The 13827-nt window shown below is 36.9% G+C and overlaps 1 protein-coding gene across 1 annotated transcript in view; it reads left to right on the top strand.

Annotated features, from left to right (window-relative positions):
* Positions 1–13827, top strand: part of SOS1 (SOS Ras/Rac guanine nucleotide exchange factor 1) — a 44701-nt gene extending 30874 nt beyond the window's left edge. The window contains exons 14-22 of the mRNA XM_087961648.1: positions 2001–2223; positions 2677–2796; positions 3348–3510; positions 4015–4132; positions 5690–5862; positions 7376–7492; positions 8460–8724; positions 9442–9560; positions 11945–13827. Of these exons, the coding sequence (XP_087817774.1) occupies positions 2001–2223; positions 2677–2796; positions 3348–3510; positions 4015–4132; positions 5690–5862; positions 7376–7492; positions 8460–8724; positions 9442–9560; positions 11945–12439 (1793 nt within the window). The 3' untranslated portion in view covers positions 12440–13827. The remainder of the gene's footprint in view (positions 1–2000; positions 2224–2676; positions 2797–3347; positions 3511–4014; positions 4133–5689; positions 5863–7375; positions 7493–8459; positions 8725–9441; positions 9561–11944) is intronic.

The following is a 13827-nucleotide window of genomic DNA, read 5'->3' as shown; positions in this document are numbered from 1 at the left end:
AGTAACTATGTGCTAATATTTGACTAGCCATGTTATTAATTTATTAGAGTAAGAATTTCTGCTCTGAAGAAGCTAGCAAGATATCAGCATGTATTCATTATTTTACATAGTGTTACAGTGAAGTTATTATTCCAATACTCCAGATTTATTTCTTTATGGGCCTTTTTAATAAGCTATGCCTGGTTTGTTGGTCATCCATTTGAAAGTTTTATTTGAGAAAAATCAACCTAAAATTATTTTAGTTAATGGAATCGTAACATAAAATATCAGCCCAACCCCAGATAATCAGTCATAATTAGAAAAAAATAAACCCTTCAACGTTTCATAATTCAATGTAAGGATATATAAATAGAATACACCAGAAAAACCCTCTAGAAATTGACTTGGATTTGATTTATTGATTCATTGACTGACCAACTGACTTCCCTGATCAAAACAACAAAGATCTAAGATTCTTTATATATTAATTTATGTAGGAACATTATTTATTTATTTATTTTGCCGCCTATTTGCCCATGGCAACTCGTGGCAGCTTACAGAATGTAAAACCATATTTAAAATAAAAAACAATAAAAACTAACAAAAAGAATCAAATAAATTAATAAAATATAATAGAACAAAATCTGGAAAAATATAAATAAAAAATCACCAACTCCCACCCCTTGCCACAACAACAGCTGATCACACGAGCCATTTGATGGATTCCATCCAGGGATGGATTCTACCAGTTCGGACCAGTTCTATAGAACTGGTTGTTATGATTCTGCACAGTTTGGAGAACTGGCAAATCATGCCGCTAGCTGGCCCTGCCCCTCTCTATCCTCCCCTCTCCACCCAGTCCTTATCATGCATGTGCAACATTGTGCGCATACTCGACGTCACTGACTGCGTTCTTCCCCGACCACTCACTCCTTAAGGTATTTCTTCTTTTTTTTCTCCCTCTCAACGATCAGCTGTTCCTATGATCTGTTCCTATGAGCTGTGCCGGGATTCCCCTCACTTACTGCTTCGCTCAGGAGGCTTCCCTGATGCCCAGGAAGGCAAAAAAAATGGAGGGGGGCACGCACACACCCTTCATTTTTCTGCCTTCCTGGGTCCCAGGGAAGCTTCCTGGGAGCAAAAATGCCCCCCCCCCCGTGGCTCCCCAAAGGCCCAGAAGGCCCAAAAAATGGGGGGGGGTTGCTGCCAAAAAAAGAAGCCACGCCCACCCAGTCACAGGGCCATGCCCACCTAGCCACGCCCACAGACCTGGTTGTTACAAAATTTGAATCCCGCCCTGGCTTCATCCTACTCTGGGTTCCCCAGGCCCGCTGGCAGAACCAGGTCTTCAGTGCCTTCCAGAAGAGTATTAGAGAGGAGGCCATTCTAATCTCTGGGGGAAATGATGTTCCAGAGAGAGGGAGCCACCACAGAGAAGGCCCTTCTTCTGGGTCCCACCAGGTGTATCTCCTTCAGGGATGGGACCCACAGCATTCCCTGCCTCCTCACTCTAATGGGTTGGGTAGATGTGACTGGCAAGAGACATTCCCTCAGATAACCTGGTCCCAAGCCATGAAGGGCTTTAAAGGTAACAACCAACACCTTGAATTGCACCCAGAAGCAAATCGGCAACCAATGCAGCTCCCGCAGGAGAGGTGAAACATGCACACCGGGGTCTGCACAAAACCATGCGGTCTTAACTGGAACTACTGTGTGACATGGCATTTTTTTCTTGTTATGGAAATTTTTGTTGTAATTTAATTCAGAGATTATTAAAATAAAATAGGATACCAAAGGATGCTTTGTATGGCCAGTTCTTACACGCTTCTGCATGTATGATTTCACATAAATCATCGCTTCCTTTTTTAAACAAATAGCAGCTGTAATTTGGGACACTTGTAATGCTGGGCTAGCTGAAATTCTTACATTCTTTTACCAATGAGCCTGTGGGTAAGATAAGCACTTAATATTTTTAGAATTGGTCCATGGTGCTGTAAACCAGTTTCTGTACTCATTCTCAGGTAAAGCTATGAAGAAATGGGTTGAGTCAATCACGAAGATAATTAATAGGAAAAAGCAAGCACAAGCCATTGGGCCAAGTCACAATATTACTTTTGAAAGCTCACCACCTCCAATTGAGTGGCATATCAGCAGGCAAGGACAAACTGAAACATTTGACCTGCTCACTTTGCATCCAATTGAAATTGCCCGACAGCTTACTCTACTTGAATCAGAACTTTACAGGTAATGCCTTTTTTCCTTTGAGATGTATGTTTCCTGGTTAAAATATAGACTTGCTAAATATAGACTTTTTTAATGTCATAAGTCTTTCTGCCATTTATTTTTACTAGCAGAATTATTAGTATTATATTTTCTGAGGTATATTTACCTATTTTTAATGGTTAATATCAGCAGTCATTAAAAGTGAGAATTTCTTTTCATAAGCTGGGAATTATTTAATAAAATTAAAACGATGGTTGCAAGGTCAAAATTTCTTCGCATAATACAATATTATTAGTGGCCATAGAGAAAGCTGGATATTAAAACCAAATTCTTTTCTTTTTGTGAACAAGAAGCTGTTCAAAAGAAACACAGATCATTCATTTATTAGTCTAATTCAAAATTATTGATTTAATTGGAAATGTTTTTGATGAAAAGCCAACTAATCTTGCCTCGTTTTGATTTTATGTTTGACAGGGCTGTGCAGCCATCAGAGCTCGTTGGAAGTGTATGGACAAAGGAAGATAAAGAAATTAATTCTCCTAACCTGCTCAAAATGATAAGACATACCACTAATCTTACCTTATGGTTTGAAAAGTAAGACTAATTTGATTCATTGATCAGTGTTGGTATTTGCATGGTTCCTATGATGTAACTTAGCAGAGATTGAGTTCTAAGCAGGAAATAGAGGTAGTCCTTGACTTACAATAGTTCATTTAGTGACCATTCAAAGGTACAACAGCACTAAAAAAAAGGGACTTAGCACTGTTTTTCACAATGACAATCATTGCAGCATCCCCATGGTCACATCATCAAAATTCAGATGCTTGGCAATTGACTCATGTTTATGACGATTACAGTGAGTTTAGTTGCTTTCTTTTCAGTTGAGAAATGTATACAGATAGATTGACCCAGGACAGGACCTTTTGAAACTGGGTACCTCTGATCCCTCCATACTATAAAAAAAAGTACATTACATTTGCTGTGTATGATAGTTTCCTTTTAATTCAAAAAGAAATTGGATTTAAGTTCAATTAGGTGGTTAGAAAATACTAGGCCATGCTTCCTTGGGGGGAAAAAAACTGTGGTAATGCTTTTACATCATTATTGATAATCCCCCCAAAAATTTGTGCTTTCTGAATATCTAGATGCATTGTAGAAACAGAAAACCTAGAAGAAAGAGTAATGGTAGTCTGCCGGATAATTGAAATCTTGCAAGTTTTTCAAGAGCTAAACAATTTTAATGGCGTTCTTGAAGTCGTCAGTGCTATGAATTCTGCACCTATTTACAGACTGGATCACACTTTTGAAGTAAGTGAATTGCAGATCTAAAATGAAAACTACTTGGATGTGAGGTACCAGATATTTTTTATTAAAGAAATTTTTAAAAATATATATATTGGATTTGAACATTAGAAAAATGATTTAAGATCTTTTTTCTCTATATAAGAAATTATCTCAAACCTAGATTAAAACAAAAAAGTGGCACAAATGTTTATTTAATTCCAGGTATACAAACAAAAAGCCTCTACTACTTATATCCAATCTTAGCTCTTAGTATTTTTGTCTGGATCATGGGTTTCTTCATGATCAAAAGTATTATTTAAATAAGGAAACAAGTAAAACAATATAGGCAGATCTTATTGCTACTTTAAACATTATAGATCTTTATATGGAAAGCATTGTGTAAAGGAAGGGGATGAGTCATGTAGACGGATTCACACATTTTAGCCAACCTGGGCAATCAGCTATAGTAGCATATAGTCAGCAATTTTTTTGTGGGCAAAGTGAATCCTCACCTTTCTTTATCTTCAGCAAATCCCAAGCCGGCAAAAGAAGATATTTGAAGAAGCACATGAACTAAGTGAAGATCATCATAAGAAATATTTGGCAAAACTCAGGTCCATTAATCCTCCATGTGTGCCTTTCTTTGGTAAGTAGGAGTTTACTTGTGATAAAGATAAAATCACAAATATTAATGGATAAAGAATATGAACTGTAGAATGAGTATATGGGAAAGTTTTTTGTTTAAATGTCCTACCTGAATTTGCTGTTATATTTGAATACATTTCAGTGAAAATAATTGGTGTGATTTTTCAGGTATTTGCAACTTTTAATATCAAAGCAAATTGTTGTCTAAATAGCTTAAAAATATGTGTGTGATAACTCAAAGGTGCTTTTCAAAAGGCAACTGGACTTTCTTGGGGTTTTTTTCCCTTGAAGACCTTTCACTTCTCATCCAAGAAGCTTCTTCAGTTTTTTTGAAAAGCATCTTTGGGATAACCATGTCCTGGATGATTGATAAATGTGCTATGTAACTGAACTGGAAATATTTTGAAGGTAGAGATAAAAATATATCAGATTGTTGTATTTATTTGGCCCAGTATAATATATTTTACTCTGTATTTTGAGAAAGAACTGTTTAGCTATAATTGTCACAGTGCCGTATAGCATAGACGTTTTTTATATAGGTAGTTCTCAACTTATGACCACAATTGGGACCACCAGATTTTTATGACCTTTTTGCCTTAGTTAACTGAATCATTTCAGTTGTTAAGTTTATCTGTCTCCCCTCCCCCCAATTGACTCTGCTTATTGAAAGCTGGCTGGGAAGATCACAAATGGTGATCATAAGACCCTGTTATGCTGCATCTATCATAAATACATGTTGGTTGCCAAGTGCCTGAATTTTGATCATGTGGGCAGGGAGATATTGCAATGGTCTTAAGTGTAAGGACCGATCATAAGTCACATTTTTCAATACTGTTGTTACTTTGAATGGTCGCTAAGCGAATGGTTGTAACTTGAGGATTACCGGTATCATGAAGAAGCATACCTGCCTATCCTTTTTTTCTATCTTTGTAATTTTGTGTCAGTACAACTGGGTAGTTGTACTGAAGATTTATGTCAAGCCATAGTCCCCTGTTGCATTGTAACTTGAAGACTATTTTAATGTCTTGTTATAAACTGATATGGGCTGAAAAGTTTATAAATTAACTATCAGAGAAATGGAAAAATGTGGAGATGAATACACAGAAAAGATACTTAGACTTAGGTTTGTTTCTGCTTTTACTGTTGTGACATAAGAACTAAGGGGTGATTCCAAAGACTTTATAGACAAAATAAGGATTATGAAAAAACTTAAGTCAGTAATTATTTGGAGCAAAACTAACTTGTTATACAGCATTTTTCCCCCCAGAAGCAGAATGGAATTTCATTTCTCCTGCATAAATCAAAGTTGGCTTTTCAGGATACAGATATTAATCTCAAGAAATGCTGAAGTGATGAGTCAAGGGGGAAATTTTGAATTTTTGAAAGCCTAAGGGTTGCTTGTTGAAAGTACAATTTATTGGCAAAATAACTCTTCAGCATTTCCTTGCAGCTACACAAAATCTCTTGATAGTACATTAAAATATTCCATGCTATTAATATTTAATTTGTTTACTAGAAAAATAGTACATTGTACATTTTTATATATTTGCTATTATAGGAATTTATTTAACAAACATTTTGAAAACAGAAGAAGGCAATCCTGAATTTCTAAGAAGACATGGAAGAGAACTCATTAACTTTAGCAAACGGAGGAAAGTAGCTGAGATAACAGGAGAAATACAACAGTACCAAAACCAGCCATATTGCTTAAAGGTGGAACCTGACATCAGGGTAAGTAGAAAGTTTTGCATCCTTGGTGTTCTCCGAGCTTGGTTGTTTGCTTGTGAAGTGAGGTTTGCTCTCAATATATAATACAGTAGTTTGCCCTGTCATGTTGGTGGGGATATTTCTCCCTGGTAGTTCATTGGTTAGGGTGTTGTTTTCTACTTGTTTGTCTGAGTTGATAATTCCTTGATAAGGGTGGAGTCTTTACATTTACTGTGGAGTCTTTGGTGCTCTGTCAGCTTGGCAATTTTTTTTGCAGACATTTCAGTACCAAACTGGGTATCATCATCAATTAGGCTAGTTACCTAATTTGCTAAAGAAATGTCTGTAGAAAACCCATGAAGCTCAGAGATCACCAATGTCCTCACAGTTCAATCCTGAGCTACAAATAGTCTCTTCTGTTTGTACCATTTATTGCTTGATTGTCTGGGGTTAATCCTACTTATCTATTTGTCAGTCTTGGTCTTGAAAGAAGTTTTACTTCAAGAGCTATCTTGTGGTTCCCAGTGAACTGCAAACTGATTTTTTTCCTTTGCTATATTTTGCAATACCCAGATTAAGTAACCCCTGACTTATGTAACTTTAACTTTCTGGAAAGAGGCACAAGAAATGTTGGCTATATACAGTATATTTTCAATAAATAAACATTATGTGGATGGAAAAAAAACACTGATTTTTGCAGATGTGCAAAACAGCAACTGCTACTTTGCAAATAGATGCAAGCATACATGAAAATTTACTTTTACAAGGATTGTAGGAGCAAAACTCTTCTGTAACTCAGGACTATCTCATCCTCCAAGTATGGAAGGAAAAAGATTTGCTTAAAATGATCCTCAAGTGTGCTCTTATACAATTTATTTCCCAGTCTAAATCTTACAAAAATTGTAAAGATGTAAAAACATTGGTCAAACCATAGTGACATTAATCATAACTACTTAACATTAAAATGCAGTTGGCTGAAATCATACAAATGTAAAATTGTGCTAATCAACCCTATCTCATTGAATTTGAATGAGGTACTGAGTGAAGTACTCTTAAGGAGCAATCTTGGACCCTCTATTTATTGTTTTTAGTAACAGTTTAGGTAAACAGTGGGTGTAAGGTTTATAATTATATAGAAGATATAAAATTAGTTGAATCAGCTAATGCCCTAATTGGGATTTGTGCACTGAGCAAACGATTGGAAACAATAACCTAAATGGCTCTTCCCAACTATGATTCTAAGGTATAACGATAGCCAGTTCCATCCAGTTCATCGCCTGTTCTGTGAGAGGACCTGCCTCCTTGACAGCTGTTAATGCAAATTAAACATCAGAAGAATTGTTTCAGTTACTTCAATGGCTTCTTGAAGTCTATTAGTTTGCATAAGTGTTGCTTTAAAAGCAGATAGAGGGAAATGTATTTCTGTGACTAACAAAAAGTCAGATAGGTTTGTCCCCTGTTGTTAAAGTATTTGCATCCTTTGCCTTAAAATCACAATGTTACATTATACTAATCAACTTGAGTCTTTGGGTTTTAGAGATTTTTTGAAAATTTGAATCCAATGGGAAATAGCATGGAAAAAGAATTTGCAGATTCTCTTTACAACAAGTCCCTAGAAATAGAACCACGTAATATGAAGCCGCCTCCAAGATTTGTGAGTGTTAACTTTTGTTATTTACTTGCTGTAAATCACTTTTCTTTTTTAAGAACAGTTTTGCACTAAACCAGGAGTCAAGAAATGCGTTTCATATTAACATTTGGTAGGGTAGCAACAAAGACCTTGGAAACAATATTCAGATTCCATGACATGTCTACAAAGATCAGAATTGTATAAGCAGTGGTTTTCCCTATAGAGATAATCTTTGAGTTACAACTACAATGGAGTCCAAAATTTCTGTTGCTAAGTGAGATAGTTTTAAGTTAATTTTGCCCCATTTTACGACCTTTCTTGCCACAGTTGTTAAGTGAATCTAGCTTCCCCATTCACTTTGCTTGTTAAAGATTGCAAAAGAGGATCACATGACTCTAGGATACATCATAAATACATGCCAGTAGCTAAGCATCTGAGTTTTGATCACATGACCATGGGGTGTGTGTTCTGCAATGGCCATAAGTGTGAAAAACGGTCATAAGTCACTTTTCTTAGTACCATTGTAACTTTGAACAGTCACTAAATGACTGTTGTATGTCGGGGACTACCTGTACACAGTTGGACTTTGTAAAAGCATGATAGAAAGAATATTGACATTTTGAACTCTGGAATTAGAAGACCCCTGACAATATCACTGACAACCAGAAAAGGCCCAAACAAATGGATCATAAAACCGATCAGTCCATAGTCTCACTTGAGGCACATGATCAGACTGAAATTATATTTCATTGGGACACATTATGCAAAGACCTCACTTCCTTCACAAGTTCATAATTCTAGAAATTCTAGAAATGAAAGAGAGAGACATGGATTAACTCAATGCTAAGCCAAGTGAGGGACAGATCTAGCAACCTTGTCACTCAGAGCTGACATCAGCTTTATAACACATAATCAATTACTTGTAGAACAACACAAATATGATACTCGGAAATGATAAAGTTAAAATAATATCTGCTTTGCATTCTTTCAGCCTAAAAAATACAGCTATTCCCTCAAATCTCCGGGTATTCGTCCATCAAATCCAAGACCTGGAACCATGAGGCACCCAACACCTCTGCAACAAGAACCCAGAAAAATTAGTTACAGTCGTGTCCCTGAGAGTGAATCGGAGAATGCAGCCTCTGCACCAAACTCTCCAAGAACACCCCTCACCCCACCCTTGCCGTCCTCTACTTCCAGCACTACAGATGTCTGCAGTGTGTTTGATTCTGATCCCTCTACACCTTTTCATTCAAGTAGGTGCAACTACAGGCAATGATGTTCTCTTCCACTTTAATGTTTTTGGACCCTTTCATTTCTATTTGTGTTGTATTACGTAGCATAAGAATAAATGAGATAGTATTTATACAGAATAGAATCTACTGGGACATTTGATTCAGTTGATGCTTTTATAATTTATCATAATTTAGAAAATAACAGTTGAGAATTAATATTTACGTAAAGTAGTGCTATTTCCCAATAATGATGGATATAAAAAGTAACAAGGATAACTATATCCTTAATATTTTCCAAAATGAATTTCCCAAGATGCACTGAGCAATAAAAGAATATAAATCAGGTAACTTACTAATACCTGTTCTCATGAGGATGTCTATCCAATTAATTTCCCATGCTTGGATGTCTCCTGTAGTTTTTCTTCATGAATTTGAGCAAACTGAAAAGTTTACCAGCCTTCTTTGGTTTAATTTAACTTAGATTTTAATGGTGGTTTTCATTATGGTTGTGTGTTCATTGAGTTTAATTTTTATTCTGTTTTATTGATGTTTTTAAATGTTGTGAGCCCCACATATATGAGATGGGCAAATCTAATAAATGATATTAGATTTAAGAATCTGATTATTATGAAATAAACATGATATCACAGAAATTCAATACTTAAATGAAAACAGTTTTTATAAGTTATATGTTACTCTGTTTAAAATAGGCCATTCAAAGTTTTCATATGTCCTCAGGGTCTGCCTCTGTATCCTCCATCAGTTTTCCCAAAAATTCTGATGAAATTGCTGTTCCTCCTCCTATTCCACCCCGAAGACGTCCAGAATCTGCCCCTGCTGAATCGTCTCCGTCAAAGGTAATTTTTCTCTATTTCCAATAGCAAAAATAATGGATTTTAGAAGTAAGCTAAAATTATTTTTAAAAGATATAAGGTGATATGACAAGCAAAAGTTTGGTGCACCCCCGTCAGAATTTTTGTTTTAGTGAATTCCTAAGTGACCAGAAGCTGACAAAAGCTATGCATTTATTTTTTATTTCTCTATTTATAAACTTATATTGGCCGCCCATCTTATCATAGGGTAAATCTGAGTGGTTTGCAGTCATAAAAATATAGATATACATATACATTAAAACATAAATAAATTTGAAACAAAAAACATTAAAATTTAAGGACACATGGGGAGGGCCTGGGGGGAAGTGGAATTCTGTTCTTACTCAATAAACACCTCCATTCTGCTGTTCCTCTATTGGGGGGCCCAAGCATGATGCAAAGATAACTGTGCCATTTATTTGTTTATTTTGTTTACATACTGCCAAACTTCAAAAAGATTCTCAGAGTTTGCGTCATTAAAAAACAATGAAAATGTAAAAACCACTAAAAGTACAATAGTGACTACCCCATGTAGGATCTCCAAAACAGCTGTCTCTGTAACTTTCTAGAAGGCCAAGAGTGATTGCACATGACTTTCCAAAGTGCAGGTTAATTAAGGGTAGAATGGGGAGTAAACTCAGGTAGGTAGGATGAAAATCATATTTAGACTATGTTCAGCTATGATTCTTCATACTAATGAAAAATCAAATGGACTTTTGAATGAAAAGATAGAGGGGACGCTTATCAAATTTGCAGAAGAATAATATTCTAAAAATATGAACAGAATTTAAAAAGGATACTTACAGAAAAGGGCTGAAAATAACAGAAACATATGAGTGTGTGTGTGTTATGAATGAACAATAGGGGATAGCAGATTTGGTAGTTTGATGTGATTACTAAAGAGGCAAGTTCAGTTTTAAGGTTACATCAATAAAAGTAGATTGTTCTAAATATTAAGAATAATCACTATTGTGCATTTGCCACACACAAGGATGTGCAATACATTTTGAATTCAAAACATGCTTAATATTTGTCATATTAAGTACTTGGCTTAATAATGGGCAACCACAATTTATGAAAGAGTCCAACAAAGGAAACAAGACTGGTTAAGAGGATAGGAAATGATTAAGTCTTACAAAAAATAGATGGAATGAACGGGTAAGTTTTAGCCCTGTGAAAATCTGACTGAAGAGGCCATAATGGCTTTTCAAATTCCTAAAAAGTGTAATTCAGAAATTCGGGGCCCATTTTCTGTCATTCTAAAGTACAAACCATAGAAAAATGAAATTAAGCTAAAGACAGATGGATTTGGATTTGGAATCAGCTTTGGGAAGCTGGCCCTTGCATAAAAAGCTTCAGGATGAGCTTCCACAAACCTCTCCCCCACACCTACATTTCTTCAATAAAAAAATAAAAATTGGGTGGGACAGACTTGTGGCTCTTCTTCCCTTTGCCCCAGTTAAGTGCTAAAACTAAACCATCCAATCTCTATCCCTTTTAAAACCTTACCTGGACTGCAGGCTGAATAATAAAGGAACCAAGAGAGCCAGGAGAGAAAATCTTTCTGCAGCTTTTTCCCTTGGAACTGGAGAGGAAAAATACTCATCTCCAAAATTTAAGTGGACTAGAAACTACTGCTAAAAATAGAGGATGCTGGATTTTTGCAAGCTTTAGCTCTCCTTTGATTGCCTGTCCTCAATTAGGCCTTAAAGGCTAGACCGTAGACTGCCCCCTACAGGCAGTCAATGGACAGCAGAGGCAGAGAGTTTAGTTTTAGCACCCAATTGGTGGCAGAGGTCACTGCTTCCAAGGGGCATGGGGAGCAGGCCTATGCGCTGCAGGGATTCTATCTGGGTGGGATGAGGGGGAAGACAGGCAGGGGAGCTGCAGCATCCTTGTGGTCTGTCATAAGTGCAAATGACCTCAGAGGTACTATACTGTCATAACTTTTAAACAGGTTCATATGTAGTTTTGCATTGTCGGCCATAATTGTGAGCAATCATTAAGTCATCTGTTGTATCTTGAGGACTACTGAAGAAAATGGAAGAAACAAATCATGATCTGAAAGAGTCACGCAGAATATCAAAGAGTACAGGGCTTTGATAGTTTAAAACAAAACATTTTTCCATTTTCTGCTCACTCCCTAGTTGTTATCACCAAGGTGTGGTGTGTTTAAAATAAACCTGGATGTAACATAAGGATGTTATTTTAATCACTGACAGAAAAAGAGAAAATGAAGAATAAATTTGTTTCATCTGTCTTTGGATGAGAAGTTTATCAAGGTTTAATGTAGCTTTTGTTGGAAGGGTTAGTAATGTAACACTGGAGCCCTTGAATCACTTTATAACAGAATCATTTGTTTGTTTTAGATTTCTTCTGTACATCTGGATAGTCCACCAGCAATTCCCCCTCGGCAGCCAACAACAAAAATTTATTCACCGAGGTATTCGGTGCCCGACAGGACCTCTGTCTCAGATGCTCCTGAAAGCCCACCTGTATTGCCACCACGAGAACCTGTGCGAACTCCTGATGTTTTCTCTAGTTCGCCTTTGCATCTCCAGCCACCGCCTTTAGGCAGAAAAAGTGAACTTGGCAACACTTTCTTTCCCAATAGCCCCTCTCCATTTACTCCCCCTCCTCCTCAGACCCCTTCTCCCCATGTTGCACGCAGGCATTTACCATCACCTCCTTTGATACCCCAAGAAATGGACATCCCTTCTGTCGCTGGGCCACCTGTTCCTCCACGGCAAAGCACTTCTCAACCTATCCCAAAGCTTCCTCCAAAAACTTACAAAAGGGAGCCCACCCATCCTTCAATGCATCACGACGGACCCCCTTTGCTGGAGAATGCCCACTCCACCTGAATCCTCCTTTGTGCTAGAGCATGCTTTCTCCGGTGCTACGTCTATTGCTGGCAATAGATGCACCACGTCTTTTGTCAACAAGGAGCTGCGTGGTACTGCTCCTAACACTAATGACTCTACATTTGATATATATAATGTGGAAAATAATAAATAACAGGTCCCTTTATTGTGGAAGAAAAATGCTGTTTGTTAGTAAAGTATGCAAGGCACTGTTCTAAACTCACTGGACTTCTGAATGTACCAGAAATTAGGTTTGCAGATCTCTTTAGGCCAATAAGCATTTCCTGTGCTTTGTGTATTGTCCAGTGAAGGATGTGAAGCATAATCCTATAATCTGTCCACCGTGACATAAATTCTTGGAGTAATAATATGCACTTTTTAAAAGAAAAAATCTCAAAACAGAGAATCTGTTAGCCTTTTTAATTTAATTGTATCATTCCCTGCTTTCGAATCGTACTGGACTGTGAGGTTGATTTGTAGCGTTGAACCAGGATAGAGCTAAGGCATCACATTATACTGCAGTCCTGTTTACAAACTCTTACATTAGTTAAATACATGGGTAGCTAGGCTTCACCAAAGAGGTACTTTCCTTCTATAAAAATGTGTTGAGGCCAGTTCTAAAGAGAGATGCAGTAAGTAGAATGCCTAATTTGTGCCACCATAACAAAAGCTGTCTGAGGGACTGCCTGCTCCCAGGATTCCCTGTCCTGTAAGATCAGGCACAGTTGGTGTGCTTTGGGTTGTTTCAGTCAAATAATGCCATTTTTCAGGACCCAAGAAGTCTTATTCATTACAGCATCTGCCCTCTGGAGTGATATTCTCCAGACTTCTGTGTAGCTCTCACCTTGATGATGATCTGGAAGTTTTTAAAAACATGGCTGTTCTCCCAGGCCTGGGGTAGGTAGGTTGTGGAAATCTATGGTTATGTTTTCTGTTTAAGGGAGTGTGCTTATCCAGACACACGGGATGTTTTTATAATTTCTTATTTTTTAATGTAAGCTGACCAGAGTCGCTTTGAAAATGGGCAGGCTCTAAATTTCTTCAATACTTTGAAATGGCACTGCTACTTCACTTAAATCCGTGTATACATGGGTAAATATTGACTAGGTCTTCAATTAAGATTTACCAGTGATCAACTTTCCAGTTAGTGCTGCAGCCTCTTTGATTATGCCATGGAAATGCAAAAAATGATCCTCTGGCCATCTCCCCCCACCCAATCCCTGGTTATCACTTTGTTTTAACTAGTGGTAGGTAGACAAATAATCAGTATCAACTTTTGCCTTGTAGTTGCATAAATAAATCATATGTATATAGTGAATGTTGCATAAATATAATTGCAAATTGTTTTTAATTTAAATGAAATAAAGACAGATATTTTGTCTGGCTGA

The sequence above is a fragment of the Notechis scutatus genome, chromosome 1 (genome assembly GCF_049901735.1).
Source record: "Notechis scutatus isolate UNSWTSFEM ecotype Mainland chromosome 1, rNotScu1.2, whole genome shotgun sequence".
Lineage (NCBI taxonomy): Eukaryota > Metazoa > Chordata > Lepidosauria > Squamata > Elapidae > Notechis > Notechis scutatus.
Note: the sequence above shows the minus strand (reverse complement) of the source record. Positions and strands in the feature narration are given on the sequence as shown.